The sequence below is a fragment of the Durotheca rogersii genome (assembly GCF_024521655.1).
Source record: "Durotheca rogersii strain YMJ 92031201 chromosome Unknown GGS23scaffold_1, whole genome shotgun sequence".
In the NCBI taxonomy this organism is placed as follows: domain Eukaryota; kingdom Fungi; phylum Ascomycota; class Sordariomycetes; order Xylariales; family Xylariaceae; genus Durotheca; species Durotheca rogersii.
The window spans coordinates 988,755-1,015,039 of record NW_026251232.1 but is presented as its reverse complement, the minus strand read 5'-3'; the positions used below and the strand labels follow the sequence as shown (position 1 = coordinate 1,015,039).

At 55.4% G+C, this 26,285-nt stretch overlaps 12 protein-coding genes across 12 annotated transcripts; 6 read left to right on the top strand and 6 right to left on the bottom strand.

Annotated features, from left to right (window-relative positions):
• Positions 1 to 1,041: 1,041 nt before the first annotated feature.
• On the bottom strand, positions 1,042 to 2,716 carry GGS23DRAFT_12305 (uncharacterized protein). Its single transcript, XM_051511099.1, has one exon. It carries the CDS (start codon positions 2,473 to 2,475, stop codon positions 1,153 to 1,155), a length of 1,323 nt encoding a protein of 440 aa, XP_051376825.1. The 5' UTR covers positions 2,476 to 2,716; the 3' UTR covers positions 1,042 to 1,152.
• A 35-nt stretch (positions 2,717 to 2,751) lies between these two features.
• On the bottom strand, positions 2,752 to 3,789 carry GGS23DRAFT_544095 (uncharacterized protein). Its single transcript, XM_051514889.1, has 3 exons — positions 3,609 to 3,789; positions 3,524 to 3,537; positions 2,752 to 3,451 (listed from the first exon to the last, which is right to left on the bottom strand). Exons 1-3 carry the CDS (start codon positions 3,654 to 3,656, stop codon positions 3,028 to 3,030), a joined length of 486 nt encoding a protein of 161 aa, XP_051376824.1. The 5' UTR covers positions 3,657 to 3,789; the 3' UTR covers positions 2,752 to 3,027.
• Positions 3,790 to 4,039: 250 nt separating this feature from the next.
• On the bottom strand, positions 4,040 to 6,683 carry GGS23DRAFT_544094 (alpha/beta-hydrolase). Its single transcript, XM_051514888.1, has 5 exons — positions 5,949 to 6,683; positions 5,472 to 5,885; positions 4,969 to 5,417; positions 4,708 to 4,913; positions 4,040 to 4,607 (listed from the first exon to the last, which is right to left on the bottom strand). The coding sequence occupies exons 1-5, from the start codon at positions 6,260 to 6,262 to the stop codon at positions 4,341 to 4,343; spliced, it is 1,650 nt and encodes a 549-aa protein (XP_051376823.1). The 5' UTR covers positions 6,263 to 6,683; the 3' UTR covers positions 4,040 to 4,340.
• Positions 6,684 to 6,859: 176 nt separating this feature from the next.
• Positions 6,860 to 8,371, top strand: GGS23DRAFT_11929 (uncharacterized protein). Its single transcript, XM_051511062.1, has 4 exons — positions 6,860 to 7,468; positions 7,722 to 7,806; positions 7,879 to 7,977; positions 8,086 to 8,371. Exons 1-4 carry the CDS (start codon positions 7,219 to 7,221, stop codon positions 8,210 to 8,212), a joined length of 561 nt encoding a protein of 186 aa, XP_051376822.1. The 5' UTR covers positions 6,860 to 7,218; the 3' UTR covers positions 8,213 to 8,371.
• A 447-nt stretch (positions 8,372 to 8,818) lies between these two features.
• Positions 8,819 to 9,760, top strand: GGS23DRAFT_11917 (uncharacterized protein). The gene has a single exon (XM_051511061.1). It carries the CDS (start codon positions 8,942 to 8,944, stop codon positions 9,620 to 9,622), a length of 681 nt encoding a protein of 226 aa, XP_051376821.1. The 5' UTR covers positions 8,819 to 8,941; the 3' UTR covers positions 9,623 to 9,760.
• A 363-nt stretch (positions 9,761 to 10,123) lies between these two features.
• Positions 10,124 to 12,297, bottom strand: GGS23DRAFT_12033 (retrograde regulation protein 2). The gene is made up of 7 exons (XM_051511072.1): positions 11,869 to 12,297; positions 11,673 to 11,767; positions 11,358 to 11,606; positions 11,026 to 11,293; positions 10,710 to 10,930; positions 10,426 to 10,601; positions 10,124 to 10,326 (listed from the first exon to the last, which is right to left on the bottom strand). Exons 1-7 carry the CDS (start codon positions 12,170 to 12,172, stop codon positions 10,176 to 10,178), a joined length of 1,464 nt encoding a protein of 487 aa, XP_051376820.1. The 5' UTR covers positions 12,173 to 12,297; the 3' UTR covers positions 10,124 to 10,175.
• Positions 12,298 to 12,813: 516 nt separating this feature from the next.
• On the top strand, positions 12,814 to 13,420 carry GGS23DRAFT_591912 (uncharacterized protein; the record flags this gene model as incomplete). Its single annotated transcript, XM_051517797.1, has 3 exons — positions 12,814 to 12,905; positions 13,020 to 13,164; positions 13,268 to 13,420. 3 exons carry the CDS (start codon positions 12,814 to 12,816, stop codon positions 13,418 to 13,420), a joined length of 390 nt encoding a protein of 129 aa, XP_051376819.1.
• Positions 13,421 to 13,500: 80 nt separating this feature from the next.
• GGS23DRAFT_12030 (nucleoside-diphosphate-sugar epimerase) lies at positions 13,501 to 15,168 on the bottom strand. Its single transcript, XM_051511071.1, has 2 exons — positions 14,555 to 15,168; positions 13,501 to 14,493 (listed from the first exon to the last, which is right to left on the bottom strand). Exons 1-2 carry the CDS (start codon positions 14,820 to 14,822, stop codon positions 13,802 to 13,804), a joined length of 960 nt encoding a protein of 319 aa, XP_051376818.1. The 5' UTR covers positions 14,823 to 15,168; the 3' UTR covers positions 13,501 to 13,801.
• Position 15,169: 1 nt separating this feature from the next.
• GGS23DRAFT_12076 (FMN-dependent dehydrogenase-domain-containing protein) lies at positions 15,170 to 17,205 on the top strand. The gene is made up of 4 exons (XM_051511079.1): positions 15,170 to 15,565; positions 15,626 to 16,143; positions 16,221 to 16,887; positions 16,947 to 17,205. The coding sequence occupies exons 1-4, from the start codon at positions 15,433 to 15,435 to the stop codon at positions 17,102 to 17,104; spliced, it is 1,476 nt and encodes a 491-aa protein (XP_051376817.1). The 5' UTR covers positions 15,170 to 15,432; the 3' UTR covers positions 17,105 to 17,205.
• A 101-nt stretch (positions 17,206 to 17,306) lies between these two features.
• Positions 17,307 to 19,403, bottom strand: GGS23DRAFT_602024 (uncharacterized protein; the record flags this gene model as incomplete). Its single annotated transcript, XM_051519267.1, has 3 exons — positions 17,307 to 19,068; positions 19,131 to 19,263; positions 19,331 to 19,403. The coding sequence occupies 3 exons, from the start codon at positions 19,401 to 19,403 to the stop codon at positions 17,307 to 17,309; spliced, it is 1,968 nt and encodes a 655-aa protein (XP_051376816.1).
• Positions 19,404 to 21,028: 1,625 nt separating this feature from the next.
• On the top strand, positions 21,029 to 22,511 carry GGS23DRAFT_602023 (RNA polymerase I associated factor, A49-like protein; the record flags this gene model as incomplete). Its single annotated transcript, XM_051519266.1, has 3 exons — positions 21,029 to 21,185; positions 21,248 to 21,573; positions 21,639 to 22,511. The coding sequence occupies 3 exons, from the start codon at positions 21,029 to 21,031 to the stop codon at positions 22,509 to 22,511; spliced, it is 1,356 nt and encodes a 451-aa protein (XP_051376815.1).
• Positions 22,512 to 23,625: 1,114 nt separating this feature from the next.
• Positions 23,626 to 26,144, top strand: GGS23DRAFT_544062 (MFS general substrate transporter). Its single transcript, XM_051514887.1, has 3 exons — positions 23,626 to 25,339; positions 25,469 to 25,794; positions 25,949 to 26,144. Exons 1-3 carry the CDS (start codon positions 23,965 to 23,967, stop codon positions 25,973 to 25,975), a joined length of 1,728 nt encoding a protein of 575 aa, XP_051376814.1. The 5' UTR covers positions 23,626 to 23,964; the 3' UTR covers positions 25,976 to 26,144.
• The last annotated feature ends 141 nt before the right edge of the window (positions 26,145 to 26,285 follow it).

Below are 26,285 nucleotides of genomic sequence, written 5' to 3'. Positions count from 1 at the left end.
ACTAAGTAATGGTTATATTAACATCCGACCGCATTAGTATTAATGGTTTAGGACCTAGATAGTACGTCGGGGTCTTAGTTCCTCATGAGCTCCGAGACGGAGCTGTGTGGAGCTACGCACCGCAGCGGCGCTCTTCGGTATTTAACGTGGCAGCAGTCTATCTCAAAAGAGTGTGCTAAATCTTCTTTTCCTTCTTCCCAAAGTCTCGGAACTCTCTCCGGAGGACCAAACCTCGATCACGATAAGAGCTAACCGTCTGCCCGAGAAGCATTTCTTTTTCCCAAAGTTCAGAAGTGTTCCGAGGAGCAGCAGAAAACCCTCCCGATCTCGTCCTTGTCGCCAAGCTCCTGTCGCCTTTAGCCCCTTCCGGCTAGATATCTATGTAGGCTCGCCAAAACACTGCCAACCCTCGACTTTCCCGATACGTATGCCGGCCCGCGATATGATTGGGCCTCGTCTCTTCTTCAGCTTCTTAGAAAGCTGCCATGGGCCGAATTCCATCGTTGGGCGGCCAGGGCAAGGATAACATGGACGTGTTCGTATCTACGTGTTTCGATCGCCTGGTACGGGAATATTATCACCGATCTTTCTCCCCTGACTCTGGATCCTCTTTCTACCTCTTCAAGCATCGGTATCACGATAGTTTAATTCATCATCACTGCTCGTGTCTTCGTTCTTTTCTTTCCTGCTTCGCCCAGTTGCCTCTTACAGCTGACCATCGCCAGTTACAGCAGCTGCAACTGCTGTCGTAATTTTTGTTCCTGTTTATCGGCACCTGGACCGGCTGTTGGTAGTTGTGGTTATTTTTCAGCCTCGGTTCCCTAACAGCGTGTCCCCACGATGTTCCTCTTCCATATATACATCCGCCTTTAATAACTGTTGAATTCGGAATGGCTCTTCCGTAACTAGCTTGCCTGGGTAGCTTAAGCATTTTGTTACGCCGCCATTTATTAAGCCTTGAGTGGTTCTGTAGCCGACATTTAGCTACCCTTCTGTAGAGAGCGACCAGTTGACTTCAGCTGGTTAAGCACCTATATGTGCATTCACTAGCTAGCCTCGCGCTCGTTTTCTTCATCCCTTCTAATTGCTTTGAGTTTAGCCTTAAAGGCGTCCATCCCAGAGCAATATTTCTTTTCATTTTAAAAAGGGTAGTCAGCCGCCATGCGTACAACTAGTTACCGCATAAAGCATGGTCCCAAATTCGTCAACATTCTCGAGCCACTGGTCTACTCTGTTACGTCTTTCGAGAATGCCAGGTGCGTCGAGGTCTGGAGGGGTCGGCCAAAGCTCGTCAATGCGCAGCCCTCCCCCCGGCCAGTCCGCTAGGTAGATGCTATATGTTGTTTCCCACTCGTATCTCGTCTGGGCACTCCACAAAGACTTGCTTGCTGAGGCGGATAGCCCCCGTAGTTCGGTGCCGAGAAACGTCGGAAGGCCATCTTGAGCCAAGAGCACGCTGTCGAAAAGATACATGGTGAACAGCGTCCGTCGCTTCGCCTCGGCGACGACCCAGGCTTCCCATCTAGGACAGGCGCGCTGTTGCTCTGCTACACACACGAGTCCTCCCCGGCTACATGAGCATGCAAGCTCTTGGAGGTTCATCATCGCCTGTCGAAGGAACGGATCTGAAACCCGGCCCAGGATAAAGAATAGCACCAAAGAGTAGACCAAGTACGCTTGAAATGCCGCTAACAAGTCCACATCGTCGTATGTCCCGTGCTGCTCATAGAGGTTATCCATCTCTCTTTGCAGGACGTCTGTCGCGGCGCCCTCACTTCCCGGCAATAGCTTGTCGCAGACGCGAACCAAACTCAAGCAAGTAGAAAGGGGTGGCCGTAATAACGCCGGGATCGTTTGCGAGAAGTGCACGAATGGCGGAACTCCACGACCACGAACTGTAACGGCAGCGTACGATTTTAGTATCCTGTAGATAAAGGCGGTAATGCTGGCCGGGTATTCTTTAACCTTCTGACCGGGAATGGGGACGAAAGAATTCAGCCAGCGGTTGCTAATATCGTCCACGTTGATGGGATTGAGGAGCTCTAGACACGAAAAATCAAGCGTGTCCAACCCTAAAGGCGAGCGAGGCGTCAAGTTCGGCCTCGAGTCATTTGGAACGCGCCACTTGGCCGATGTCGCCGTCGAAGTGTCGGTCGGGGTGGTATCGCCGATGGGTTGTGCCGACCCATAAGCCGAACTCTGGCCCTCTAGTCCAGTGGGTTGGTCGCATCCGGAGGTCGGAAGTAGACCCTCAGCTGCGTGGAGAATATCCGGTGTGGAAAGGGGTTGGGACTGGGTCACATTCTCATCGTCGCTCACGCCTCGGGTAGCGGCTCCGGACGGTAAGTAAGTGCAAGATAGACCTCTCAGGGCACATCTCGTGCACCGCCCTGCTTTGCGATCGCATCTCGCCTTGGCGGTCGAACATCGCTGACAGGCTTTTTGCCTCGAAGTTGAGTACCTCGGTGCTTTCATGATAGCATGGCCGTCTTCATCGGAGATCAGGCGGCGAGAGGGCCTAACCGTCCGATCGCTGGGCAGGGAATCTCGAGGGACCCAGAGAGGTCTACCAGTACTTGAGTTGGCGGTAGGGCAAGCCTGGTGCGGGGCAGAATCCCCAGGAGAATCCAGTAATAACGGGTAAAGCTCAGAGGAGGACGTCTCTGTCACGTGGAGGGGTCTGACTCCAGTATGCCTCTAGAGACATCGGAAGCCTTTGTTCCCCCGGAGGCCAGGGTATAACGTATTATTCTTCAGCTTTCGGTAGGAAGTTATATTACGATGGGAATTGATGGTTGAGAAATCTTATTCTCCCCCACGTTTTCTGACACTGGTATCCGATGTTTAACGCCATATACATACCTGCCTGTAGGTACCCAGGTAGGTAATATGCCCGGCATGCTCGTACTGGCTCACCGAGGCGAACGACTGAACCTCTCAGACAGCAATCTCATAGTAAGGTCGGTAGCAAAGTCATCGCCGTTTCATAAAATCCATCTCTCGATATGCTTGCATAGTATCATCCACTCAGATAGAAGCCATCCTGGCTAGAGCAAAGCACCAGTCTAACACAGTGAACACAGCATCGAAGACGGTGATTCGATCTAATCCCTTGCCCATTATCCACCGATCACTCTTGCGGCTGGTTGTAAAGTTTAGGACTGCCTGGGACAAGTTCCCTAGCCCGAGAACTATCAGGGCCGTGATATCCAGCGCGGCATCCCCCGCACTAGACCTGGCGGAGAAGAATTTCGAAGGCCGCAGCAGCGCAAACAGCCTAAGCCACGCCAGAAGAGCGAGGGGGGAGTTCATCCCGCCTAGGTACGCCATGATATCGTGGTGGTACTTGTCGCCGGCTGGCGTGGACCTGATCGCCGGGTCCTTGGAATGCTTTCGGAGCGAAATTCTGCGCATCACGTAGGCCTGGCGGAAGCCGAAGTGGAGGACAGCACTGCTGAGGTTAGCCTTTTCCCGCCGCTTAGCATCTAAGGGGCATCGATGTTGATGCGATTCAGTTTCCTACCTGCTGAACCATAACTTTGAGCGAGGAGGAAACAGATTAGTGCATGCTAACCCAGTGGATTGGAGATTCGGGGTTGCTGGCTCACTGCATTTCCCGCGTAAAGGGCTTGGGTCAAGTTGGGATTCGTGAGCATTATGGGATATTAGAGTCGTTGATTCGATCTGCCTTGGGGTTCTTTCTGTTTCTAAGGAGACACCGGATGGTGACAAAATGGTGAAGCGAGTAAGTGTTAGAAGACTTTCCTGAGGCTGCCAAGAAGCTCTGGGATTGATGCAGATTTATGTAAGATGTCAGTTGATATTAGTTAGGCCGAGGTAAGGCTTAGTTGACTCCACTTCGGCTAATCTACTCGATTCTGCTCTCTGAGTTACAGGCATTGCTATGGTAAAGGATCCTGATTCTAGGCGGAACACTACGCTGCTGCCTACCTAGGTACTAGGCGGCAATTTCTAGGCTGCAGTTATTCCTTGCGCATTTCCAAGGTCACCGTGTAGGCACCGCTTGTATTATATACGTAGACAATACCCGTAGATGATAATATATATCAATGGGCAGCGGATTGGGTGCAGGTGCTAAGGAGCCTCTTGCTAGTATTGACAGCCGAAGGCAACGTACGGCATAGGACTTGGTTGCTGATCGCTTGACAAATCGCCAAATTGTCTATAATGTTTCTCCTGTCAACCATACTCTATCTAACCCGAACTAATATTACAAGCTCGGCAACAGAGTAGCACACCCATCGAGTGGCAAAAGGGATAGGTAAACGAATGGAGATGGTTTGGCTGTATCAACGATTTACTATACCGGTTCCATCGAATTACCAAGGGAGGTTGACGGGGTGAGGGACGATGGGGTACCCTATCTTAGGCGAAACGGGGATACTACGCTTGAAAGGAGTGCGCTTGGAGCGTGTCGTGCTGTTGGCACCGTAGTACTTGTCGATAATCTCCTCCCAAGTGACCCCCGAGTACAGGGGAGCATCGGATTCGCAAAACAGGTCATCCTTCTCAGGCAGGGTTCCACCCAACCAGTAGGTGGAAGTCTTGTTAAGGGAGCACGTCGAAGGGATAACAAGAGAGGAATGCTGATTATGTAGATGCGTCTCATTAGCTATTGCCGTACTCCTAAAAGACATGCTCCAACTGGAAAGGGGGAAGGGTAAAAGCAGCGGGAGAAGGACTTACACCATATCCGTTGACCTCCAGGACAGCACTGCCTTTGAAGGTGGAGCTGACGTTCTTAGCCGAGACCAGGGGCGTTAGCCCATCGAAAGTATTGCCGATGAAGAGGACTGGGTTCTTTGTATCCACGTTAAAATCGCCTGTGTACCGTTCTTTAGGCTCAATTTTCCATTGCGAGCAAGTAGCGTATACGCTTAGCATATCTCCCACTGATCGGACGTCAGTTTTTACCACGTAAAGGACGGGGTATTAGGGGTGACATACTGATATTGCTCGATTCATACATCGACTGAACAGCTAGAGCAAAATCCTCAAATGTCTCGGTCCGCACCTCACTATCGCTACAACGGATACCGGCTAACGCCTGTACCAGAATAATAGTCTGACGGATAGGGGTAGGATCAGTTGGAACACCAGACGAACTCTCATATTGTCCGGTTAGTATCGTGTCAACCAGTCCAGAGAGTGCAGGCCAGCCTGAACTATCGTAAAGGGATCCGACAAAGTAGCTCTTTATGGCAGTGTAATCCAGGATGGCGCCCTGGACGACCAGTGGGCGGAGCTTGACAGCCTCGAAGAAGTCTAGGACCTCTCTCTCAAGCTCGGCAGCAGTTCTGTTATCTCTGGCCAAGGCACACTTGTTTGGAGCCGCAACGCAGCCTGTAAATATGGCGGAAAATGCAGCATCGGCGTCTGTCCGCGCCTCGGGCTCACTGTGTAAGTTTAGCTTCGCTGGGGTTATCTATGCCTCGCTCGAGTCCACTTACACTTGCTGACGATAGTACTGGTGGGGGTTTTGGACACCATCCAGTACCATCCGCTCGACTCTATCCGGGAACATGGCAGCGATAGTTGCCCCTAAGGTTGTACCATAGGAAAATCCCCAGTATCTTAGCATGCCATCTTCCTGCAGCGCATCCACTATTTGCATGATATCTCTTGCGGTAAATGCGGTGCTAATGAGACTTCCCGTCTTGTTTTGAGTCCTTAGACAGGTATCAGCCGTTATCGTTCCCTGCGCCCAGATTCTCCCCAAGCTCCCTTCTGACTCGTTAGCGGGAGATAGGCCCAATACTAAGGACAACCCGTCGAAGTCGTTGTCGAGGCAGTTGAATTGAAGCCGGGAGCCAGAAGTTCCACGCGGGTCAAAGGACAGAAGATCATACTGACGCCCCGAGAGCCTAAATTTACATTTGAAGTTAGCCTTGCCGAAGTTGCAATGACGAAGGGGGCACCTTTCATACGCTTGTAACACTGTCGCCAGTTGAACGACGACATCTCGCCCAGTCCCCCCTGGGCCGCCGAAGTTGAGAATAATACTGCCCTTCGAAGGTTGTATCGGCGCCGGGACCCGGACAAGATCGAGGACATGAGTCTCACCGGGCTCGGTGTAATCGAGAGGGACCTCAAGAGTACTACACTCTGCGGGAACCTGGCCGGGCACTTCGGTCCCGTTACAAGGACTCCACGAAAGCGTTGCCGCTCTCGGATAGGGATTCGCATAGGCTAAAGCCGCGAAGGCTGCGAAGGAAAGTCGTAAGACGTTGCGAGAGACCATGATGGGCGGGCCGGAAGCACAAAGGAGCCAAGATGGGGGTCGACGGGTTTTATTGAGTCGAGAATGAGATGGGGAGGTACCTAGAGTAAAGGAATATAGACCGAAATCCGACAAGGGAGCGAATATATATATTATTTATTACTTACAGTTGTCTACACTCACGACTTACTGGCGGACTCCACTCACCGTGATATCAGAATATCGAGTGGCATAACAACTAGAAGGCAAATTGCAACAGTGCATAATAGCGGGGCCGGACAGAATACGCCGTATAGAACACGCCGTATTCCAAGGCCGTATGAGTCTTCATAGGGCTGAGGACAGCCCAGCCGCTGTTGTTATACCTAGTAGTACCAAGGACCAAGGAGGGAGGGGGCGCAGATGCCGCCGGAGCGCGTAAGGGGGGAGTCTACTATACTACCTATATGGAGTACTGTAGGTAGACAACAATAAGACAAGCTGGCTGCGCCTCCAATCCGTATACGGATGGGACTTGGCGATGACAGCGACAGGGGGGGAGCTTTGATAGTCGACAAAGCAGCTTATATCAGCTAGCCGCATGGCGCCGAAGGTGGGGCGCGGGGTAGTACGCGAGCAGCCTCTATTACGTAAGATGCAAGTAGTGTATCTCCACTCCGCCTCGCTCCAAGTCGGCACCGCGGTGGCCGCGGTCGCGACGAGGCCGTCATGGAGCAGATGTATCGATATCTATCATACCCGGTATATACACGAAAGCTATTATGCGACAGCTGGTATGCGACAGCTACCGCACAGCAGCCTACCATGCAAAGTACGGGACGGCCTGACGGGGCGCAGAGGACACTAGCATCGCTCGGTGCATACAGATAGGTAGGTAGGTACATAGATCGACATAAACGCCTGCCCTCTCCGCTTGAAAATGCTGGCGGGCTGCGAAGTTGTCGATGTGATGCTGCGACGTGGAAAACGGTAAAAGGATGCCGTACCTATACCTAGATAAATGCGACGCCTGGGTGTGTGCACTGCGAGCAACTCCGTGGCGGGCTAGGCGTGCCAGCAGGTTGACAGCCGTAGGCAGCTGTGCTCTCCCCACGCCTTCCGCCCGAAGAAAACCCGGTCACAACCCTAACATAATTTCCGGCCCTTACTACTTCAATTTGTTCCCCTCGAGAAATATCGTTTCCTTCTCCAAGCTTCATCATCAAAGCAACTCATCGACAGCCACCTGTAAGTACTACCTAGCCAGCCCTCCGAAAACCAGCACTTCGCATCGCCAACCGAGAATTGGACGCGTCCATCACCATCGTTGGCCGTTCCTCCCTTCGGTTGCCTGCGCGCGTTGATCTTCCCGCTCGCGGCTTCGATCGCCGTCACCTCCGTAGCCATCCCCGCTATCACCTACACCCTCAAAACCCAACCCACGCTGTCTCGCACGGCGGCAAGACAAGGCGAGAGAGCTTCGAGGACTAACAACGGGTAGTCGTAGTCGCCAGGATGAGAGCCAAGTGGAGAAAGAAGAGAGTTCGTCGTCTTAAGCGGAAGAGGAGAAAGATGCGCGCCCGCAGGTATGTCACGGTTGCCCCCCTTCCCATCCTGTGGTGATCGCATACTGACGCCACCACCCCGGCAACAGCAAGTAAACGCATCACCACTACTCGATCTCGGCACCCTCTCCACCACAGTATAACGCGTCATGACAAGGCAACATTTCCCATCGACATGCTCGCACCCACCACATGGCATTCGACCATCCCGACTATGCTATATACGGCACATGACGGCATCTGCCTAGTAACCAGCGGCGATGTCGCGGGACAGGATTACCGCTGCGGGCTTTGGGCCACAATGACGGGCGGGACGGGAGGATGGCTGGTCAAACACTTGTCGAGTGGACCTATGGACCTATGGTTGTGTTTATGCAACTCAGAACTAGCAGAGCAGCGACTGCGGAAGTTCGTGACGATTGCATGAAGAAATGGGCCGATTTTCTAGTCAATAGAATTGCGATTGTTGGCCCCACGCAATGGTCACCACCGTGAACGTGAACCTCTAGCGTGGCAAGACCTCGAGCCGGGCAGCCGTCGTCGTCCCTCTAGGTATCTCTCGCGCTGTGCACACGAGCTGAGTAAATCAAGCTGTAGGTAGGTACGCCTTTTCACTCGGGGGCCGCCATGGGTATTACCAGGTGAGTAGGTAGGTAGTGCCAATACTTATTTTAGTTGGGCAGGTTAGTCGAAGGGCCGTTCCGTTTAGCGACTGCCAGCTAAGCCACGTGATCCTCGCGACACGATGCCTCACGAAACAGGGCTAGTGCCCTCGCTGCCTTTCTACTCGTACGAGAACCTCAACCAACGTGTTTCTCCTCTTTGGGGGTGTAGCTGGTTCGAGTTGTTGGTAGCCTCTAGGTATATGGGTAGGTGGTTATTCCACCCTAGTCGATGCCTCCTCACGTAAGTACGGAGAAACCAAAGCGAGCGCTACGGGTGGGTGTGCAGGGGGCACCGCTAGGAGGTCCGCCTACTCGATGCCTCCCCCCTTTCCCCCCCTCCAGTTACCTGTGAGCCCTGAAGACATATTAGACCCGGAAATGTGGACGAACGATCCTTCGCAGAAGTTTCTCCTGCACATCACCTACCTATATCGGCGCCCCTGCAGCGAGACATCCATCGTTAATGTAGACGGTTCGGGACCTACGTCGGTATGCTCACACCAGCTGGTATTTCCACATGGGGGCTGTTCTCGGGCTATCCCTGTCCCAGCCTAGTGGCCCGGAGCAGCGATTCCAATACCCGTCTCAGTCTTAGCAACCCCCCAACTTTTCAGCAATCCACGGCGCTCGACAGCCGTGCCGCTGTGGTCCGGCTCGTTCCGAGAAGATGTAGTCGCCAAGTTGTGTCCGTAGTCGTGGGGGGTGGCTACCTACATGGGCAACGCACTCCTCCGGCTCTGCTCGATGCAGTAAGCCGACATCCCCTGACTGCGTGCCTGCTCCCGGTCAACCCCCCCTTTTTTGTTCACCGAGTGGGGCGTGCAAACCCCGGTCAACCCTTGAGCCGGGCACGCTGGCGGCTCGCCGACTCTGTCTCTCTCTCAAGGCCAGTCTCATCCCCCGCGAGGCCATACCTATGCATAGCTCGCTCGCGCCAGCGACGCCCCAAGAAAGAAAAGCAACGTACTGCCAGCCCGTCTCTCCTACGGCGGGGACCCGCCTCCCACCCTCTCAACTGGGCCGCTGCATACCTATCCAGCGAGACAGTGCGAGACGGCGAGGCCGCGACGGCACCGGACCGCTGCCGCACGTCAGCCCTATCTAGTCTCAGTAAGACGGGAAACCGATCGAGGGAGGTTGGGCCCAGCCCCTCGCAGCCATCGCCTCGATGATCAGGGGGAAACGATGCCGAAGTAAAAATAAAATAAAAAAGCGAGTTCTTAGAGCAGGTAGAACGTAGGTAGCCAGTATCTGTGTACGACTACGCCATGAGAAAGCGGGCAGGATATACTCAGTTCGAGCGGTTAGTTCGAAACGCGCCCTGGGGTACTCGTGCTAATTAAGCTGGCGCTGCGGCGCCGCGGGCCGGTGTGCGTAGACCTCAGGTGGCCCCGGAGAGTGTTGGGCGCCGATTTTGGCATGTGGTACCCCTATCCATATATGTGTATATGTGTGGTGGCAGGCGTCTAAACCGGCGCATATTACCAGCAGGCGGCATTGTTAAGCAGGCGAGGCATACATCGGGCCGGCCTGCCCCAAGCGAAGCACCGCGGCAAAGCTCGATGCAGGAAAAGAAAAACAAGCATGTAAGTGTAAGTGTAGGTATGCTTTGCGTTGTTTAGGCATACATATCTACACGTATACACACACATCATTGCAGGCCATTCGCACTGCATCCATGCCATCTCCGGACTCTGCTTCTCTCCAGCTCTTCGCTCGGACGCGTCACAGCACGTAGCGGAAGCTGCGCAGCTCGCCGTCCTCGTCGCGGTCTAACTTCTTGTTCTCCTTGCGCAGCCAGAAGCGGAGCGTCAGCGATGAGGCCGCGCAGACGACCAGCGCGACGGCGATCACGATGCAGCCCATCCGGTAGAGCCTGTGAGGGGGGGGAGGCGGTTTATGTGTTAGCGTGCGCCGGGGGGAGGGAGCTAGCTTGGTGGATGTACGGGAGGCAGGGGGGAAGGGGGTGACTTACGGCGCGTCCGATCTGGGGTAGAGGTAGGCGGTGCTCATATTAGTGGCATTGCTAATGGCCGTGCACAAGGCGAGCGCCACGGCGCGCTTTGCCTTAGGCCGCGGGATCGTGGTCGAGATCCACGACAGAATGATCTGGAACACGGAGAAGGACCCGGCGGCTTGCAGAAACATGGCCTGGTAGACACGAGGGTTAGCAACGCCCGCGGCGCCGTGGGGCCTTCACTGCGCAAGAGACCAGAGAGGGCGAGGGGGGAGTCCCGGAGGTGGGTGGGCAAGACGTACGAAATACCGGGCACCGGTGTTGTAGGTGGACATGGAGAGGATCTGCCCGACGACGGAGAGGATGCAGCCGGCGACGATGTGGAAGCAGCGCTCCTGCGTCCTGCCGCTGTGCCAGGAGTTGGTGATGGAAAAGATACAGGCGAAGAAGTACGGGGGGGCGGTAAGCAGCAAGGTCTCGACGTCGGGATAGCCGAGCGTCTGGACGATGGACGGGAAGAAGTCTGCCGGGTAAGTTCACGTTAGCGTTCGCGCGACTGAGAAGACTTTCCGTCCCCGCCAAGTGTGGTGTATGCGAGGAAAAAAAGGGGGAGCTTACAAGTGAAGCTCATGCTAACGACGGCGCCGCTGAGGATGAGAACCAGAAGCCACGCCTTCGGGTCGGAGAGACATTGCTTGAGTCCGACGAGAACGGATTCGGTGACCTCGTCTACCTCGCCGTCGACTTCGCGTGAGAGACGATATTGGGCTAGGGCGCTCTCGGTCTCGTTGAGCCAGGGTGTATTTTCAGGGTAATTAGGCAGGAGTAGGTAACCTGCAAACGCAGCCACTATCGTAATTGCTCCTTCGATGATGAATACCCATCGCTGTCACGAAGTGTTAACCAGGAGAGAAACCTGGCAGTGAACGGGGTGATGGTTTCAGACGAACCCACGCAGGATATCCGCCGGCCCCGTCCATGCCGCCGATGATACCAGCGGCGATTAGACCGCCGAAGGCTGAGGAGAGGGTGTAGCCAGAGTAGAAGATGGCAATCCTCGAGGGTAGCTCGGTCTTGGTGTACCAGGACGACAGGAGGAAAATGCACCCGGGGAAGTACGGGGCTTCGACAACGCCGACCAAAAAACGAACAACCACAAGGCCGGCGAAGTTCTGCACGAACCCCGACGCCCCGGATACCTAGAAACGCGGCGTTAATTAGCAGGAGAAAGCCCGAGCCTTGGGGTTTTGGGGGCATATACGTACCACGCCCCAGACGATCACGACTGTCGGGAGATAGATCCTCGGCTTGAAGATGGACAGCAGCATGTTCGACGGAATCATCATGGAGATGTAACCAGCTGCGAGCGAGTTAGCAAGTTCGTCATTCAGGGGTGTTCACGAGCCGAGCGGCTGCGGCTGCGGCTGCGGCCCAAGCAAGAGCCGCAGCACGAGAACGTACCCCAGAGCACCATAATCGCGGTCTGGTACTGGACATCGCCGATGGCCAGCGTCTTCTCAAGGCCGCCGAGACGCGCGTTGGCGATGGCGTTCCGGTCGAGGATGTTGAGGATGAACAGGACAATGAGGACCGGCAGGCTCCGCAGGTCGACCTTGCGGACGAGGGACTTCTCCATCGCCTGCAACTCGGCCGAGCTGTACGAGCGGAGGATCTCGGGCATCCCGTCGTTCGTGGGCATCTTGGCCTCCTCAACGCCCGCGGCCTGGGCTTTGGCGTCGATGTCGTTACCCTTCTTGTCTGCCATGGTGGGCAGGAGTCAGTGAGTAGGAAGCAGTCGGAAATCGTCGCGTGCCCTCTTCTTTCTCTCGATCCGACTCCGGTCAGGGCCTTGGGGATGGGGGGAAGCGGGAAAAAGGGGGGGCCTATCATGCCGATCTACAGAGGGTGAGCTCTCCTCCTTATTTATTCACCGACTTACACGCCCACAGACAGGGGATCACGGCGGCACCGGGACCGTGACATCGTCCTGCAAGTTCGGCTATTGGTATACCACCATGGGGTTCCCCGCAATGTCCCCCATATTCCCCTGCCGTCGATGCAGCATTCTCCACGAGATGTGCCATCCGGTGGAACCACTCCGTACTCTGGGGTCGGCTAGGGTAAGGGGGGACGCCACTCGGCGAATTGCCGAGAGAGAATTCCTCCAATGTGGTGGTATCGTTGGGGCCGCTGGACGCCAGACTCGCACTTTTCGCCGAGATGGAGTCTCGGTAACGAGGATTGGAGGCCGCGGGCCTCGTAGCCGGCACCCGTTCAACGAGCAAGGTGGACCTGAGTACTGGAGAGGGGTTTCCTTTCATCAGACGATTCGTCGGGAGGAAAGGGGACAATATGTGACTTTATCTCCGGCACGCTCAGGCCCTCATCTCAGGCATCTAGCCCACCATGGCAGACACTAAGAACCGGGCGTCGGCCATCGTCGAGGTAGTCGAGTTCGCCAACGGGCTTCTCACCCACGCGTTTAGCGAGAGGCTGCGGTGCCCGTGGCCGTACACATAGACCACGTGCAGTCCCTGACGAGCATGCAGAGAGCGGCCGAGCTCTGTGGCTTCGACGGCGTCATGGTCGACACTGACTATTAATATGAGCAGGAGGAGAATACGGGCCGAGACGAGGGAGCTGGCCGAGTTCCTACACGCGAGGGGCATCGCCGCCGAAGCCGGGCCCGGGTGCATCAACGGTATTGAAGATACTGGCGATCTGGAAGGAGTCCTCACCACCCCCAAACAAATCGAGGTGCAGATTGACTGCAGAGCTTGCACCAGGCTTTAGCAACGGCAAATGCGGCCCCGAGGGCCCGAACCTGGACTATGCCCGCCTCGGCCGGATTCGCAAATAGACCGAGAGCGGGGTCCACCTCGTTCTCCACGGCGCAGATGACTTTGATGAGGAGCTGTTCAAAGAATGTGTCAAACGCGGTATAGCAAAATGCAATGTTAACGATGCGGCCAATGCCAGGTTCACTGAGGTGCAGAAGGAAAAGGCTGGTTAGATATCGTTAACTGTCGTGATTGAAGAGGGAGGCTCCGGCCATGTAGAGAGCGGCGGGGTTGCACATGGACTATATGGGGTCTACAGGCAAGGCATAGCAGCCTGTGGTTTCTTGGGGCCTTTATTAGGGTGGTGAGCTGAATTAAGGCGGTTCTCCTTCGCTAGCACGGAACGCGGTAATAATATCCCCATCAGTAGGCCGGAAGAGTTGGTGAATTTGGAGGGGTGACCGTGATTTATTTCTACTTCCGTCTACATATACTTGGTTGACTGGCTGAATTTTTATCGTGTTGTTCTAGTTAGATATTTGCAAGTTTTATGTGTTGGGTACACGCAGGTAAGCGTTGGGACACTTTCGAAAGGGAGGGGGAAATTCGCAAGCTTAGGCGCTTCCCAAGCTGTCCTTGAAGTCCCTTACGATGTCGTCAAAAGACGTGTCTCGCACATAGCCTAGACCCAAAGCCCTAGTGTTGTCGAAAAGCGTGGGCCAAGAATAGAGGATTGGCTTTAGTTTGGGGTCGTCCTCTTCCGACACATACTGGAGTTTGTCCTGTCCCCCCACCCTTGCTAGGGAATCCATCATATCCTGCACCGTAACCCCGATGCCAGGCAGGTTGACGACGCGGTCGTAGCCGGGCAACGCCTCCCGCGGAATAGTAAGAGAATGGACAAGGTTAGTTACGAGAATGCGCGGGGAGCATAGCCAATGGCGATAGGCGCGGTCTTTCAGGGGGACCACGCAGGGAAGACCTTGCATCGGCTCCCGTATTATGCCCGAAAGGAAGGACGACGCCGCGGCGGTAGGCTTACCCGGCCGCACCGACACCGTAGGAAGGCGGAGGATGAGGCCATCGATAAAACCACGGCGGGCGAACTCGGTGATGAGATATTCGCACATTATCTTCTCGCACCCGTACGAGCTTTCGGGCGTAGGGCGGGTCGCCTCGGTCACGGGTTCGACGATGTCGCCGCCGTACACTGCTTGGCTGGATGTGTAGATAACCCTCACGCCGGGGCAAGTCTGGCGAAGGACTTCGAGGAGTGCTTTGGTGGCATCAAAGTTCACCTTCATCCCTACAGCGGAAGTGAAACGTCAGCCGACATCCTAAGTTTGGTTGGCGAGCTAGCCACCTACCCAGGTCGAAATCACTTTCCGAACCCGACGACATGATACCGTGGAAGACGAACACCGCGTCTAAGCCCTCGTCGACGACGTTCTGCGAGCCGGCGAGGAGATCTGCCTTGATAGACTTGGCATTCTGCGGCCATTTCGTCCCCTTTGGAATGGGGGCCTCGATAACATCTGTCAAGATAACGGTATGACGCCCCTCCTCGTCATTAAGGAGGACTTTGGCCAGGTGCTGGCCGACGAATCCGGCAGCTCCAGTAATCAGGATGCGCATGATCTCGGATGCGCGTTGAAAGAAGGTTGAGGCGGGGGATATGCTCTATGAGCACACGACTGCTTGGTGTTCGCGGTCTGGTCAACCGTGTAGAGGAAAAGAACAAGCTAAGCAGCAGGACACTAAGCTGATACCCGGCTCTAAGGATGCATGAGAGCGAGTGTGACGAGACTACCAAGGCTTCCTTGATTTTATCGACCTCTCTCGACTTCTCTTTTTCAATTGCAGATATCATCAAGCGTTGCTATCCGCAGATCTTCCTAGTTATCATCGAATACTCCTCGGCAAGCCTCGGCCTACTCATACTGACTGCTGGGACTCGGCACTTTCTCCGAGGTGGGGTCCGGCGACAACACCGAACGACAGCTGGTATGGATATTCCAGATTCTTGGCGGTCCCATCTGCCAAGCCAGAATGGGATTGGCCTCGGGAATGCGTTTCCGCTCTCCAGTTTACCATACCGGTCTTTGTATTTAGTCTTCTTTAATTCGCCAATGTGAATTGGCTGATATGATCATGCCCCTCGTCCATGAGTTCCGATGGTTATCTGCTGCAGTTGTGAGTGTAATTAGGTGCGAGTAGCAGCATCTCCATCCCTCACCAATTCGCGATGGCACTAGAGCACCCTATCACGGCCGACGAACTGCGAAAACACTCCTCACCCGAAAACTGTTGGCTAGTAGTCAACGGTGTAGTTTGGGATCTCGGCGACTTTGCCCCTGAGCATCCCGGCGGTGCGGCCGGTAGGACTAAGAATGCCCCCTCGTTGTTGTTTAGAATCCGATGCTGACTATGCAGCGCAGTCATTCACAAGTACGCCGGCCAAGACGCTTCGGCGGTATACAATAGCATTCATGCGCCATCTCTGATACAGAACGAGCTAGAGGCCTCTAAGAGAATTGGTAAGATTGACGAGAGCAGTATGGGCCCAGGTCCAGATGTTTCGGAGACCAAAACCCCCGCTTCCCCATCGACCGCAAAGAATGGTGGGGGGAGGAGGAGGCCACTCCTCACGCTTCTCAGTAGCCATGACTTCGAGAAGGCTGCTTCCGAAAATCTCTCCGACAAGGCTTGGGCATTCTTCTCTTCCGCAGCGACCGACTGCATAACCAAAGAGGCAAACGCCGCCTTTTTTGGGCGCATGTGGTTGCGACCTCGGGTCCTGAGAAACGTCAGAGACATCAGCACGAAGACGAAGATGCTCGGAAACGATGTCAGCCTTCCGTTGTTCGTTAGCCCGACAGCCATGGTTAGGTTGGCACACCCGGACGGGGAGACGGTGATAGCGAAGGGATGTTCCAAGTCTGGCATCCCCCATACGGTAGGTAATAGTAGTCTCCATTCACGATATAGGCATAGTTCCGCGAATTCTTGGCGGCTAACAAGTTCGGACGACAGATATCAACTAATGCGTCTTACCCGATGGCAGACATCACCTCGTGCGCCGATACAACTTTTTTCTTCCAGCTCTACGTCAACAAGGACCGTGCTGCGTCCGAGAAGCTTCTCAAGCAAGCGGAGCAGTGCGGTATGCGGGCCGTCTTCGTGACCGTCGACCAGCCAACGCCCGCGAAACGCGAGGCAGATGAGCGTGTGAAAGCTGACGCCGTGGCGCTGACGCCGACACCAAATGGTGCCGTGGCAACCAACGACTCCAGGGGGGGCGGTCTGGGACGCACAATGGCAGGGTATATCGACTCGACGACCAATTGGGAGGACATCAAATGGCTCCGCAGTGTGACTAGACTGCCAATCGTGCTCAAAGGGGTGCAGACGGCACAAGATGCGATCCGGGCCGTCGAGCACGGGGTTGACGGCTTGTTGATAGGCAATCACGGTGGCAGGAGTCTAGACACGTCGACACCGGCAATTCTAGTTTTGCTGGAGCTGCAGCTTAACTGCCCCGAAATATTCAAGCATATCGAGGTTTATATCGACGGCGGCATTCGACGCGGTACCGACATATTCAAAGCGGTATGTCTGGGAGCCAAAGCTGTGGGTATGGGTCGGCCATTCCTCTACGCAGCGAACTACGGGCCTGAGGGCGTCGAACACTTGATTGAGAGTGAGCATCGCGAATCGCTCAGACTAAAAAGAAGCCTGCTAACCTCTGCCTTCGCGCAGTCATGAGGGACGAGTTTGAGACGACCATGCGGATGATGGGTTGCACCGACTTGTCCCAACTCCACCCGGGACTCTTGAACACCTGGGAGCTTAGTCGTATGGTCCCGAGACTGACAGACGCACCGCAACATCTCAGGGGGCCGCAATCGAAGCTCTGATCGAGTTTTGATGGGGTTCGTAACAATAGTAACCCCTGGCCGATCTTAATTGGGTAGTTGAAGGGTAGCGGCCAGGTTTGACAGCAGGATAAATCGTTTCTGAATACAAATCCGCAAGTCGTAGCCTATGATTTACCCAACGGGAGGTAATATCCGCCACCCAAGGTGGTTGAAAGGGAAAGCCTACCCCAAACGAAGGCTGTCAAGTCGGCGCTGCCCATGACTCGAAGCCGACTGCGGGGAATTGGCTCAGAAAAGTCTCGCCGGAGCCATACTCCAGTAAGCCAACTAGGCTATCAAGGTCCATGTTATATATCATCTCATGGGTACCATTGCCTATCTGATTAGGCGCAGGGTCGATCGCTGCATCCGCGCCCATATGAATTCCCGACCGTAGAGATTCGTGATGCTCTCCAGCGGCTACACGACTTGTATCTACCCTGTTCGATACCGTGACTCGCCGTATCATTTCCCGAATTCCTGCGACAATAAGCCGGGTCAAATGCTTCTCACTAACCTTTTCCGCCACCTCGGAAAGCAGATCCGCCGATCGGCGGGTGAGATGAAGGACCCCGTCCAGATTAAAGCCGAGGCCCAGTCCTTGTAATCGGTCGTCACTACCAAAGGCCCATATGGCAGCCATCTTCAGGAGAAAAGTAGCACAGAAGGTCACCATAGCGTGCGTGAACAGCGGGACTCCGTTGAGTGCCCGCCGTAGGTCATTCTCTTCGAGGATGTACATGAGAGTGTTCATGGCCGCTGCGATAGCGGTCATGGCTGCCTCGCGGCGATTCGGTGAGAGCGGTTCGGCACTGGGCCAACGTATCCCGCGCAAGGCGAGCGAATTCAGCTGAAAGCGCGCAAAGTGATAGTACATTACCACGCCCTTGGACGGGTATGACCCGATGCCGACGCTATCCAAGGAGCGCGGTTGCCATAGCAGGCGCCACTGCTCGATCGAGATGTTGAACGTACGCAACCCGTCGAGGTCGTGCTCGCTCAAGGCCTGATTCTGATCGCTTCCGTGCTCTAGATAGGCTTCAGTGAGTATCTTGAAGAGGGCAACTTGAGCCGAGAGCCGGACGTCACCAGCTTCGGCAGAGGGGCTTCGTAGAAAACTCTCGACGCCGTCGATTGCAGTGTCACCGTACATGGCCGACGGTCGACCATAGGCAATGCTGAAATGGCGGTCACATACGTAGAGCGCGTACCACAACCTAACCCGTTCGTGGTGGCTCGGGTCGCCGTCTATGAGCTTCTGGAACGATTGGTGCATGTTCATCTCGGCCGCCATCCTGACGGCCTGTCCGGAAAGTCTCCAACTAAGATTAGGGAGGTAGAACGCCGCGAGACACAACGCTCGAACGTCGTCGATACTGTAGCGCCTCGACAAGCACGAGCTAGTAACGAGGGCCACGAACGCATCGTAGCAGGTTTGGAGTGTCTCGGTACGCCCGGGCGTGTGCAGAGCAGCGACAGTCATCACAGCCGTGGAAAGCAGGGCCGAAGCCTGGCGGACAGCATCTAGCGTCCGATAGGGGAAGAGAACGCCCCCCCAGAGAAGCGGGTGGTGATTCTCAAGGTACAGCGCAAATAGGTGCTGGCCCTCAGCAGCTGATATAACACCCCGGGAGATCAGGTCCTCTTCGACGGATATCGTCTGCAGCGACGTTAGGGTGGCGTCGCGCAGGTTTGCCACCTTTGTCAGCTCATACAAGCTCCCCATGGGAGCCGGAACAAGACCAGGGTCATCATTCGGTCTCTCTGGGGAAGCGTCTCTGCGCATATCAATGGCCTCGATGGCAGCACTTCCGGCTGAGACGGCCCCCGGCGCCGAGTTCGCTCGGCTAGTGGTAGCCGCCGCCGCCGTGAAGCTGGAGAGATCTGGAAGGCGGTCGTGCTGCAGGAGACTCCTGACAGCCGCCTGGAGCTGGCTGATATGGGCAGTCGCCTCAGCCTTCCAGCTGCTGTATGGTTAAGAGGCCGATCGGCGAGCGGGGATGGTAAATAAGACTGGGAAGCTTACGCTGCATGCTCGTCCAAGATTCTCTGGCTCGGATCGTAGGGCGCGCACTCGGTACCGCTACGGAGACATCTGTTACAAGACGACTCGCCCCGCCTCACTTCGCATTTGATCTTATGCCTCTTGCACTCGGCACCTAATTCAACTATCGTCAGGGCCGTCTCGATGCCAAAGGACTCCGGAGGGGTTCCTGGAACACGCACACGCTCGTGCCCGCGAGAGACGGGGACCGCGGTTCCGGCCACCGGGGGAGTCGGACGGGGGCCTTTGCAGCATCGTCACCTTGAATAGAAAGCAACGGGTAGTAGGGAGAAGATCGCTGAGGAATTGCCGGGAACGACTCAGATCATGGAAAGGAAAGGTTAGCTGACTAACCAGCGCCGAGAACAGCGTAGAGCCGCTAAGCTGAACTGTGCTTAGCCCGCGGGTTTTCCCCAGGTCCGCCCATATTAGATCTTCTTTCGTTCCCCTCAAAGGGGTGAGAGGTAATATTGTAACCAGTCCATAATTGGGGCACGGTCACGCTCCTATTCGGCCACACTACACCTATCTCCAATTCCATAGCCCCATCTTAAGCTGGGAGGAAGCTCGCCGAAATGGACCGATTCATTGCTCCTGTACACGGACACAACATCGTTCTATTCTTCCCCGTCGCCAAGATTGGTCTATAAAGAGGGATTTCGGTGCCCGCTGGGTGCTCCTAGCAACCCAATATAGCGCGAAAGTCCATCTTTAGAAGGTGAGAGAGATGGTGAGAGTCTCATTTTAAACTCAAGGGTTCTAGTGACTTGTTCGACCGGTTTCCGCTCAGGATAAACGAAGTAAGACCCTTCAAATATGGCGCTACAGGTCGTCACTCGCGCTTGCTAGGTAGGTTAGAAGGGCCCGGACTGGAGGTGGATTTACGGCTCCTACCTACTTCTAGGTGTATTAGCTTTCGCTTGGACTTTTACCCCTTATGATAGGTAGATGGGGCCGACCGCAGCAACTACTACGTTCGAACCGTGGCGGGGACGTAGCTGATATCTGACGATGTAGTTTTGGTAAAGCCGGACACCCCATAGCAGAGATATGGAGGATGTGGATGTTCCGGAGGTGAGAGTAGTAGGTTTTTTTTTTCTTGATGGGTTGAGGGGGCCGTAAATCCAGGCGTGTTCGCGACAGTAGGTATATCGTGCCTACCTTCGTACGGGTTTCGACGTCAGGTGGCGTCGCCGGTTCCTCGAATTCGAGCTGTTCAGTTCATCCTCGGCGGCGGGAAGGAGTTTCGACCTCTCTTTTCAACCCGTCCACTCTACGTCAGCAGGCAAGCCTATCAATAGGCGGCTAGTACTATGCTCCAGGAAGGATAGTCCAGGCTCTTCAACTAATCCTGCCGACTCATAACGCGAGCTCACCGCCGGATACCCAGTAGTACCAGCCGCATCACACACCGTGAACAAAACCAGATAATGCCGCGGGAAACTGTAGGGCACTTATATAGGCACCTATCCTCCTACGCGACGGATATTAGACTAAACGGTCCGCAAAACGGTAAAAAGTGAAGCATAAGTGGAGGGAACCCGCAACGTACCTCATCATCCGTTTGCTCATAAGTACCTCCTACCTATACTTATAAACGAGTTTTGTGCAGAACGGAAAGGGCCTTAAGCCAACTGCTTAGAGCGAGCACGGATTGGCATTGATGTGGGGCCGGTGCTCACCGCCTGCTAAATCCAATCGCCGACTTGAATAAACCGGCAGAACCAGGTAATTTTTTTCCCCTTCACACGCCGCAAACTCAATTAAGAACAGGTAGGTACCTACCTACGATATCTTACCAAGCTCAACTTCGACCAACAGCAGCAACCTCGGAAGTGCGCATAGCCTCTGTGGCCTGGGCTTCTCAGCACGACCTCGCCATGTCGGATCGCAAGGAGAAGAAGAGGAAAAGCAGCGACGATACCGCCCCGCGACCGAGGAAGAAGGTAGCCGCCCAGACCTCCCCCCAGCCATCGAGATCCAGCCTCGTCCAGGTGGCTTCCATCCAGACAGGCCAGGCTTTCCCGCCCATACTAGGTATGTCGCGTCGCATTTGGACCGTATCCCGCCTACACAGCCGCTGACATTTTCTGCCGCAGCAACCTCGCCTGGTCTCTGTATCCCCAGCTCGGTCAGGTTCCAGACATACGCCAAGGTCCTACCCAAAAACCCCAAGCGAAGCAAGAGATCCAATTCACGCGCATCCGACCTCGTCCTCCATTCCTCTTCCCACGGCAAATTAGACTACACGGCAAAGGAGGATGGGCCTGGGGGTCGAGAATCGTATCTGAAGCACTATGTCGCAGTCTTTGATCCTCAAACAGGCCAGCTCGCTGTGGCGGAAGCCAAGAAGATGGCCATCAGGGGCACCGTTCGAGAACAGCAACCGCCTGTACAGGATAGTGAGGAGCGCGATGTCCCCAAGGTAAATGTCGACTATTTCCGGTTTGCTTTCTTTATCGGTTACGGCGCTCCTAATTACCAATACAGACAATGATGGAACTCCGAACCGATCTCGGTGAAGCCTTCGGAACCAAGAAGGCTAAGAAAGCCCTCGCTGCCGTTACCCAGAACGCCATCGGCCGAGAGAATGCTGCCTCCGACGCAGACGGAAGCCCGCGGAAGCTCAACTCCTCTTCCCTTGCGTTGATGGAATCCGTAAATGACGTCACGGCGGGAATGGCGTCCAGAGAGGACCTCCAAGCAGCAGCCGACGCAGCGAAACCGGTGCCCCCCGGCAACTTTGACGCCCAAGAGATCCATGATGTCTACACCCCCGCTATCTTAATCGGAAACGAAATATTAAATAACGTCCCTATCAAAGAATGGCAGGATCATCTTAAGAAGGGGATTAATCTCGCGATGCCGAGCGCATTCATTGCGTCGCGACTCGCAGCCGTGGGAGCAGGGCCCGACTCAGTCAATAGATTGCGGGCCCTTCGGTATCTAGATTTCCTGATTAAATTCGTCAAAGCTGGCAGGCCGGGGAAGGAGAGGGGGGTGAGGCGGATCCCACCGAGGGACAAGCTCAGGGAGCTTCTACAGCCCGCGCCAGAGCCAGTCATCGAGAACATTCGGCGAAAATTCTCGACCAGCGGAGAGATGAGGAAATTCCACATCGATCTAGTGTACACCTACTGCTGCGCGCTGGCCGCGATCTTGTCGAACTACAGCTTCGAGACGAGCAAGATCAGATACGACCTCGGCTTAGACGAGACGCAGTTTGGCCAATATTTCCGCGAGATCGGCGGCAAGGTTAAAGCCACGAAAGGCGCGATCAAGGGCACGCGCGTGCAGGTCGCCGTTCTAGCCCTGCCGCTGGAGTTCCCGAAGGTGAGGTACCAACGTCCGCGCGGGCGATGATGTGCTGTCTAGGAGACGGATATTGCCACAGGCCACAACGAGTGCTCTATAGCATAGCCTCCGGATGTATGAGTAGGTGACGAGCCCGTTGTCGCCATGCACGCTACATGGTCGCCGTCCTATCGGACACAGCAACGCGAGGAACAGCTACTGGGGTTAGCCGACACATTCGGCCAATACTTTGCGTTTGGGAGTTAGCTGTTAAGTTGGGCGTTCAGCTGTCGGGCCGCCGTCTTGTCGTGGCAACAGAGCGGTTCCATAATGACGCGCCAGCTTGCTTAAGATACCAATTAATTTGCGCATCCTCATATATATGCCATACTGGTTTCTACAGCGAACTTGTGATGCTCTCGGACTGTCTCGCGCTCTCTGTAAATGTCTCATGACGCCATCGCCTAACCTTTCGTCGCAGCACTCACGTTTTCCGCCAAGGGGCGAATCACCATAGATGATACGACGCCTCCTCAGTCCAGCAACAAGACCGAGAGAAAACCGGGGCTCAGCCTAGCCCAACCCATTCCCGACTTCGTATAGCGAGGATTGAACCATCGCGCTAGCATAGGGGACAGGTATGTGCCAGCCCGAGAAACAGACTAGGGACATGGGGCTGTACTATAGAGTCGATGCTAATAAGCAGCGTTCCGCCCCGTCAGCGGTGATGCCAACTCGGGGTCGGCCCCTAGGTCCACATATCCGGGTCAGCGAGCGAAGCTGCCGGGGTTACCTAAGCCGATTTTAGGGCTAATAGATTAAAACTATACTGATACTATGTTCGGCAGTATATGTATAGTCGACAGGCGAGAAAAGCCTCAAGGCTCCCTATTTCCAATCCATATCAGCAAAAAAAAGGTAAATTTCTCACCTCACTACGGCCCTAGATTTTCGAGCGGAACAAGGCGATCAAGGTACCTAGGACCTGCGAGCATCTCCACGTGACAAGGTGGGAGTGAGAGTGGTTGCGGAGATTGCACACACACACACAATCGACCCCTGGTATGGCGCCATTGATAAAAGCCCACGACAGCCACTGTCTGTCCGTCTCCATGACGTGCTCGCATGCGGCTGTTCCAGCCGGCGGGCGTCACCTCGGGGGGACGGGGGGGGTTGCGTGCGGCGCGTTCATTCGGATTGACCACGCAGGGAATTCGTTTCCAGGCTAGGTCAAGGGGGGGCAAGGGGGGCGAGGGGGAATGCCGAGGCCGTCGTACAGTATGATGGGAATTATGCAGGTTTTTTTTATCTATTACGCACACATGTGCCTCCATGTAACCGGGCATGCATACGTCCCTGTATATATATCAAGCCAGGGACGACGTGGAGCTGGGAAGGATCTGTTGGGATCCACGGCAGGACAAGTAGCACCCGCAAGGCCTTGACCATAGTCTCGTCTCTTCTTGTTCCGAGTCGAAAACTCTACCAATATTCGAGAGAGACAGACAAGCTCGCCGAGACAATGTCGAAGGAGTCGGAGCTCTTCAAGAGCGGGAAGGCTTCCGACTTGGAGCCCGAAATCAAGGAAGCTAGTGATAGCCTGGGAGCGGACACGAAAGGCGCGTCGCCAACGAGCCCGGCAGGTACTTCGAAAGAAGCACTAGGAGACGCGAGAGACGAGGGCGAAGGTGAGGTCGAAGACTATGGATCGACGGAGAACCACATATTCTCGGACCCCGTGGTTGCGGAGCACTGGCGCGGCGTCTACGAGAGGGCGAGATACGAGAATCGGCACCGCTTCGACCCGGACTTTCGGTGGACGGCGGACGAGGAGCGCCGGCTCGTGCGCAAGGTCGACAAGCGCATCATGGTCTGGGCCTGGATCATGTTCTGCGCGCTCGACTTGCACCGTCGCAACATCAACCGGGCCATCTCGGACAACATGCTGGCCGAGATCGGCATGAACACCAACGACTTCAACTACGGCCAGACCATCTTCCTCGCCTGCTTCCTCGCCGCCGAGCTGCCCAGCGGGCTCGTCAGCAAGAAGCTCGGCGCCGACGTCTGGATCCCCACCATCATGGTCTCGTGGTCCATCGTCGCCGGCTCCCAGGCCTTCCTCAGCAACCGCGCCGGCTTCTACGCCATCAAGGCGCTACTCGGCCTACTCATGGGCGGCTTCATCCCCGACATCGTGCTCTGGCTCACCTACTTCTACAAGAGCCGCGAGCTGCCCCTCCGCCTCGCCTGGTTCTGGACGGCGCTCAGCACGGTCAACATAGTCGGTTCGCTGCTCGCCGCGGGGATCCTCCGCATGCGCGGCATCAACGGCTGGGGCGGCTGGCGCTGGCTATTCCTCATCGAGGGCATCATAACCATATTCGTCGGCATCTTCTCGTGGGGGCTCATGCCGCCGGGGCCGACGCAGACGCGGCACTGGTTCCGCGGCCGCGACGGCTGGTTCAGCGAGCGCGAGGAGCTCATCCTCGTCAACCGGCTGCTGCGTGACGACCCGAGCAAGGGCGACATGAACAACCGGCAGGCGGTAGGGCCGACGCTGCTCTTCAAAGCGGTGCGCGACTGGGAGATGTGGCCGCTGTACCTCATCGGCCTCACGACGTACATCCCCCCGGCGCCGCCCGGCAGCTACCTGTCGTACATCCTGCGCCAGCTCGGCTTCTCGGTCTTCGAAGCGAACCTGCTCGCCATCCCGTCCCAGTTCCTCTTCGCCGTCAACCTCCTCATCGTCACCTGGGTCTCGCGCCGCGTCGGCGAGCGCGCCATCGTCTCCTCGAGCTCCAACATCTGGATCTTCCCTTGGGTGCTGGCCCTCGTGCTGCTTCCCGCCACCGCCTCGCCGTGGGTCCGATACGGGGTGTTGACGGGCCTGCTATCGTGTACGTGAATTCCCACACCCGGCCGTTGTTCCTTCGCAGCCTATATTCTTATCTCTCTCCCAATCGTTCTTACGACCGAATCACGACCAAAGGGAAATTTAAAAAACGTCGCTAACTCCTTTTTTACAGATCCGTACTGCCACGCGATCCTGGTGGGGTGGAACGCACACAACAGCAACGCGGTGCGGACGCGGGCGGTGTCGGCAGCGCTATATAACATGTTCGTGCAGAGCGGCAACATCATTGCGAGCAACATCTACCGCGAAGACGACCAGCCGCTGTACCGGCGCGGCAACCGCGTGCTGCTCGGCATCACCGTATTCAACATCGCACTCTTCTACTTGGTCAAGGGCTTCTACATTTGGCGCAACCGCATCCGCGAGCGTAAATGGAACGCCATGACCCCCGAGGAGCAGGAGAACTACATCGTCACAACTAAGGACGAGGGCATGCAGGTCAGTCCGGCAGCAACCCAGCCACCCTCCCCCCTCTTTTCCGCCCGACCATCACCCCCCCCCCCCCTTTTCGCTCCGAATTTACCGTTGACTCACCCTTTACCCATCCACCCTTACATGTGTATACGTACTGACAAAATATTATGAGAAACAGAGGCTTGACTTCCGCTTCGTGCATTGATACGGTGTAATGATAGGTACTTTGATCCCCGAAGGTCTGTTTGGGGGGTGGCTTAGTATTTGTAGGTGGTGTAAAGTGGACTCGAACATTTGTGACCCACCATTATATATATCTATCACCAAGATCATCCGACAGCTCTTCAAACCTCGCCGCGACTTGAATCGCCGAAGCCCGTACATGCCCTCCTCCTGTTCTAGAGGGCAGCGTGAAACTCGTGCGTTGTACGTGTCCCAACTTGAGAAAAGTATGTCGTAACGTACCATACCTTGACAACGCCCCCCTGCCTCCTTCCCCGACGTATTATAGTGAT

Coding starts and splice junctions, on each gene's coding strand:
- GGS23DRAFT_12305 (XM_051511099.1), bottom strand. CDS start 2,475: ATGAAAGCACCGAGGTACTCAACTTCGAGGCAAAAAGCCTGTCAGCGA.
- GGS23DRAFT_544095 (XM_051514889.1), bottom strand. CDS start 3,656: ATGCTCACGAATCCCAACTTGACCCAAGCCCTTTACGCGGGAAATGCA.
- GGS23DRAFT_544094 (XM_051514888.1), bottom strand. CDS start 6,262: ATGGTCTCTCGCAACGTCTTACGACTTTCCTTCGCAGCCTTCGCGGCT. Junction 5,886..5,948: donor CTGGCGACAGTGTTACAAGC/GTATGAAAGGTG, acceptor ATGTAAATTTAG/GCTCTCGGGGCGTCAGTATG. Junction 4,608..4,707: donor TGGAGGTCAACGGATATGGT/GTAAGTCCTTCT, acceptor CTACATAATCAG/CATTCCTCTCTTGTTATCCC.
- GGS23DRAFT_11929 (XM_051511062.1), top strand. CDS start 7,219: ATGCCGTACCTATACCTAGATAAATGCGACGCCTGGGTGTGTGCACTG. Junction 7,807..7,878: donor AGAAAGATGCGCGCCCGCAG/GTATGTCACGGT, acceptor GGCAACAGCAAG/TAAACGCATCACCACTACTC. Junction 7,978..8,085: donor GACATGCTCGCACCCACCAC/ATGGCATTCGAC, acceptor GCTTTGGGCCAC/AATGACGGGCGGGACGGGAG.
- GGS23DRAFT_11917 (XM_051511061.1), top strand. CDS start 8,942: ATGCTCACACCAGCTGGTATTTCCACATGGGGGCTGTTCTCGGGCTAT.
- GGS23DRAFT_12033 (XM_051511072.1), bottom strand. CDS start 12,172: ATGGCAGACAAGAAGGGTAACGACATCGACGCCAAAGCCCAGGCCGCG. Junction 11,294..11,357: donor CCGGCGGATATCCTGCGTGG/GTTCGTCTGAAA, acceptor ACTTCGTGACAG/CGATGGGTATTCATCATCGA. Junction 10,327..10,425: donor TACCCCAGATCGGACGCGCC/GTAAGTCACCCC, acceptor CCCCCCTCACAG/GCTCTACCGGATGGGCTGCA.
- GGS23DRAFT_12030 (XM_051511071.1), bottom strand. CDS start 14,822: ATGCGCATCCTGATTACTGGAGCTGCCGGATTCGTCGGCCAGCACCTG. Junction 14,494..14,554: donor GGAAAGTGATTTCGACCTGG/GTAGGTGGCTAG, acceptor CTTCCGCTGTAG/GGATGAAGGTGAACTTTGAT.
- GGS23DRAFT_12076 (XM_051511079.1), top strand. CDS start 15,433: ATGGCACTAGAGCACCCTATCACGGCCGACGAACTGCGAAAACACTCC. Junction 15,566..15,625: donor GCATCCCGGCGGTGCGGCCG/GTAGGACTAAGA, acceptor TATGCAGCGCAG/TCATTCACAAGTACGCCGGC. Junction 16,888..16,946: donor CGTCGAACACTTGATTGAGA/GTGAGCATCGCG, acceptor GCCTTCGCGCAG/TCATGAGGGACGAGTTTGAG.
- GGS23DRAFT_544062 (XM_051514887.1), top strand. CDS start 23,965: ATGTCGAAGGAGTCGGAGCTCTTCAAGAGCGGGAAGGCTTCCGACTTG. Junction 25,340..25,468: donor GTTGACGGGCCTGCTATCGT/GTACGTGAATTC, acceptor CCTTTTTTACAG/ATCCGTACTGCCACGCGATC. Junction 25,795..25,948: donor CTAAGGACGAGGGCATGCAG/GTCAGTCCGGCA, acceptor TATGAGAAACAG/AGGCTTGACTTCCGCTTCGT.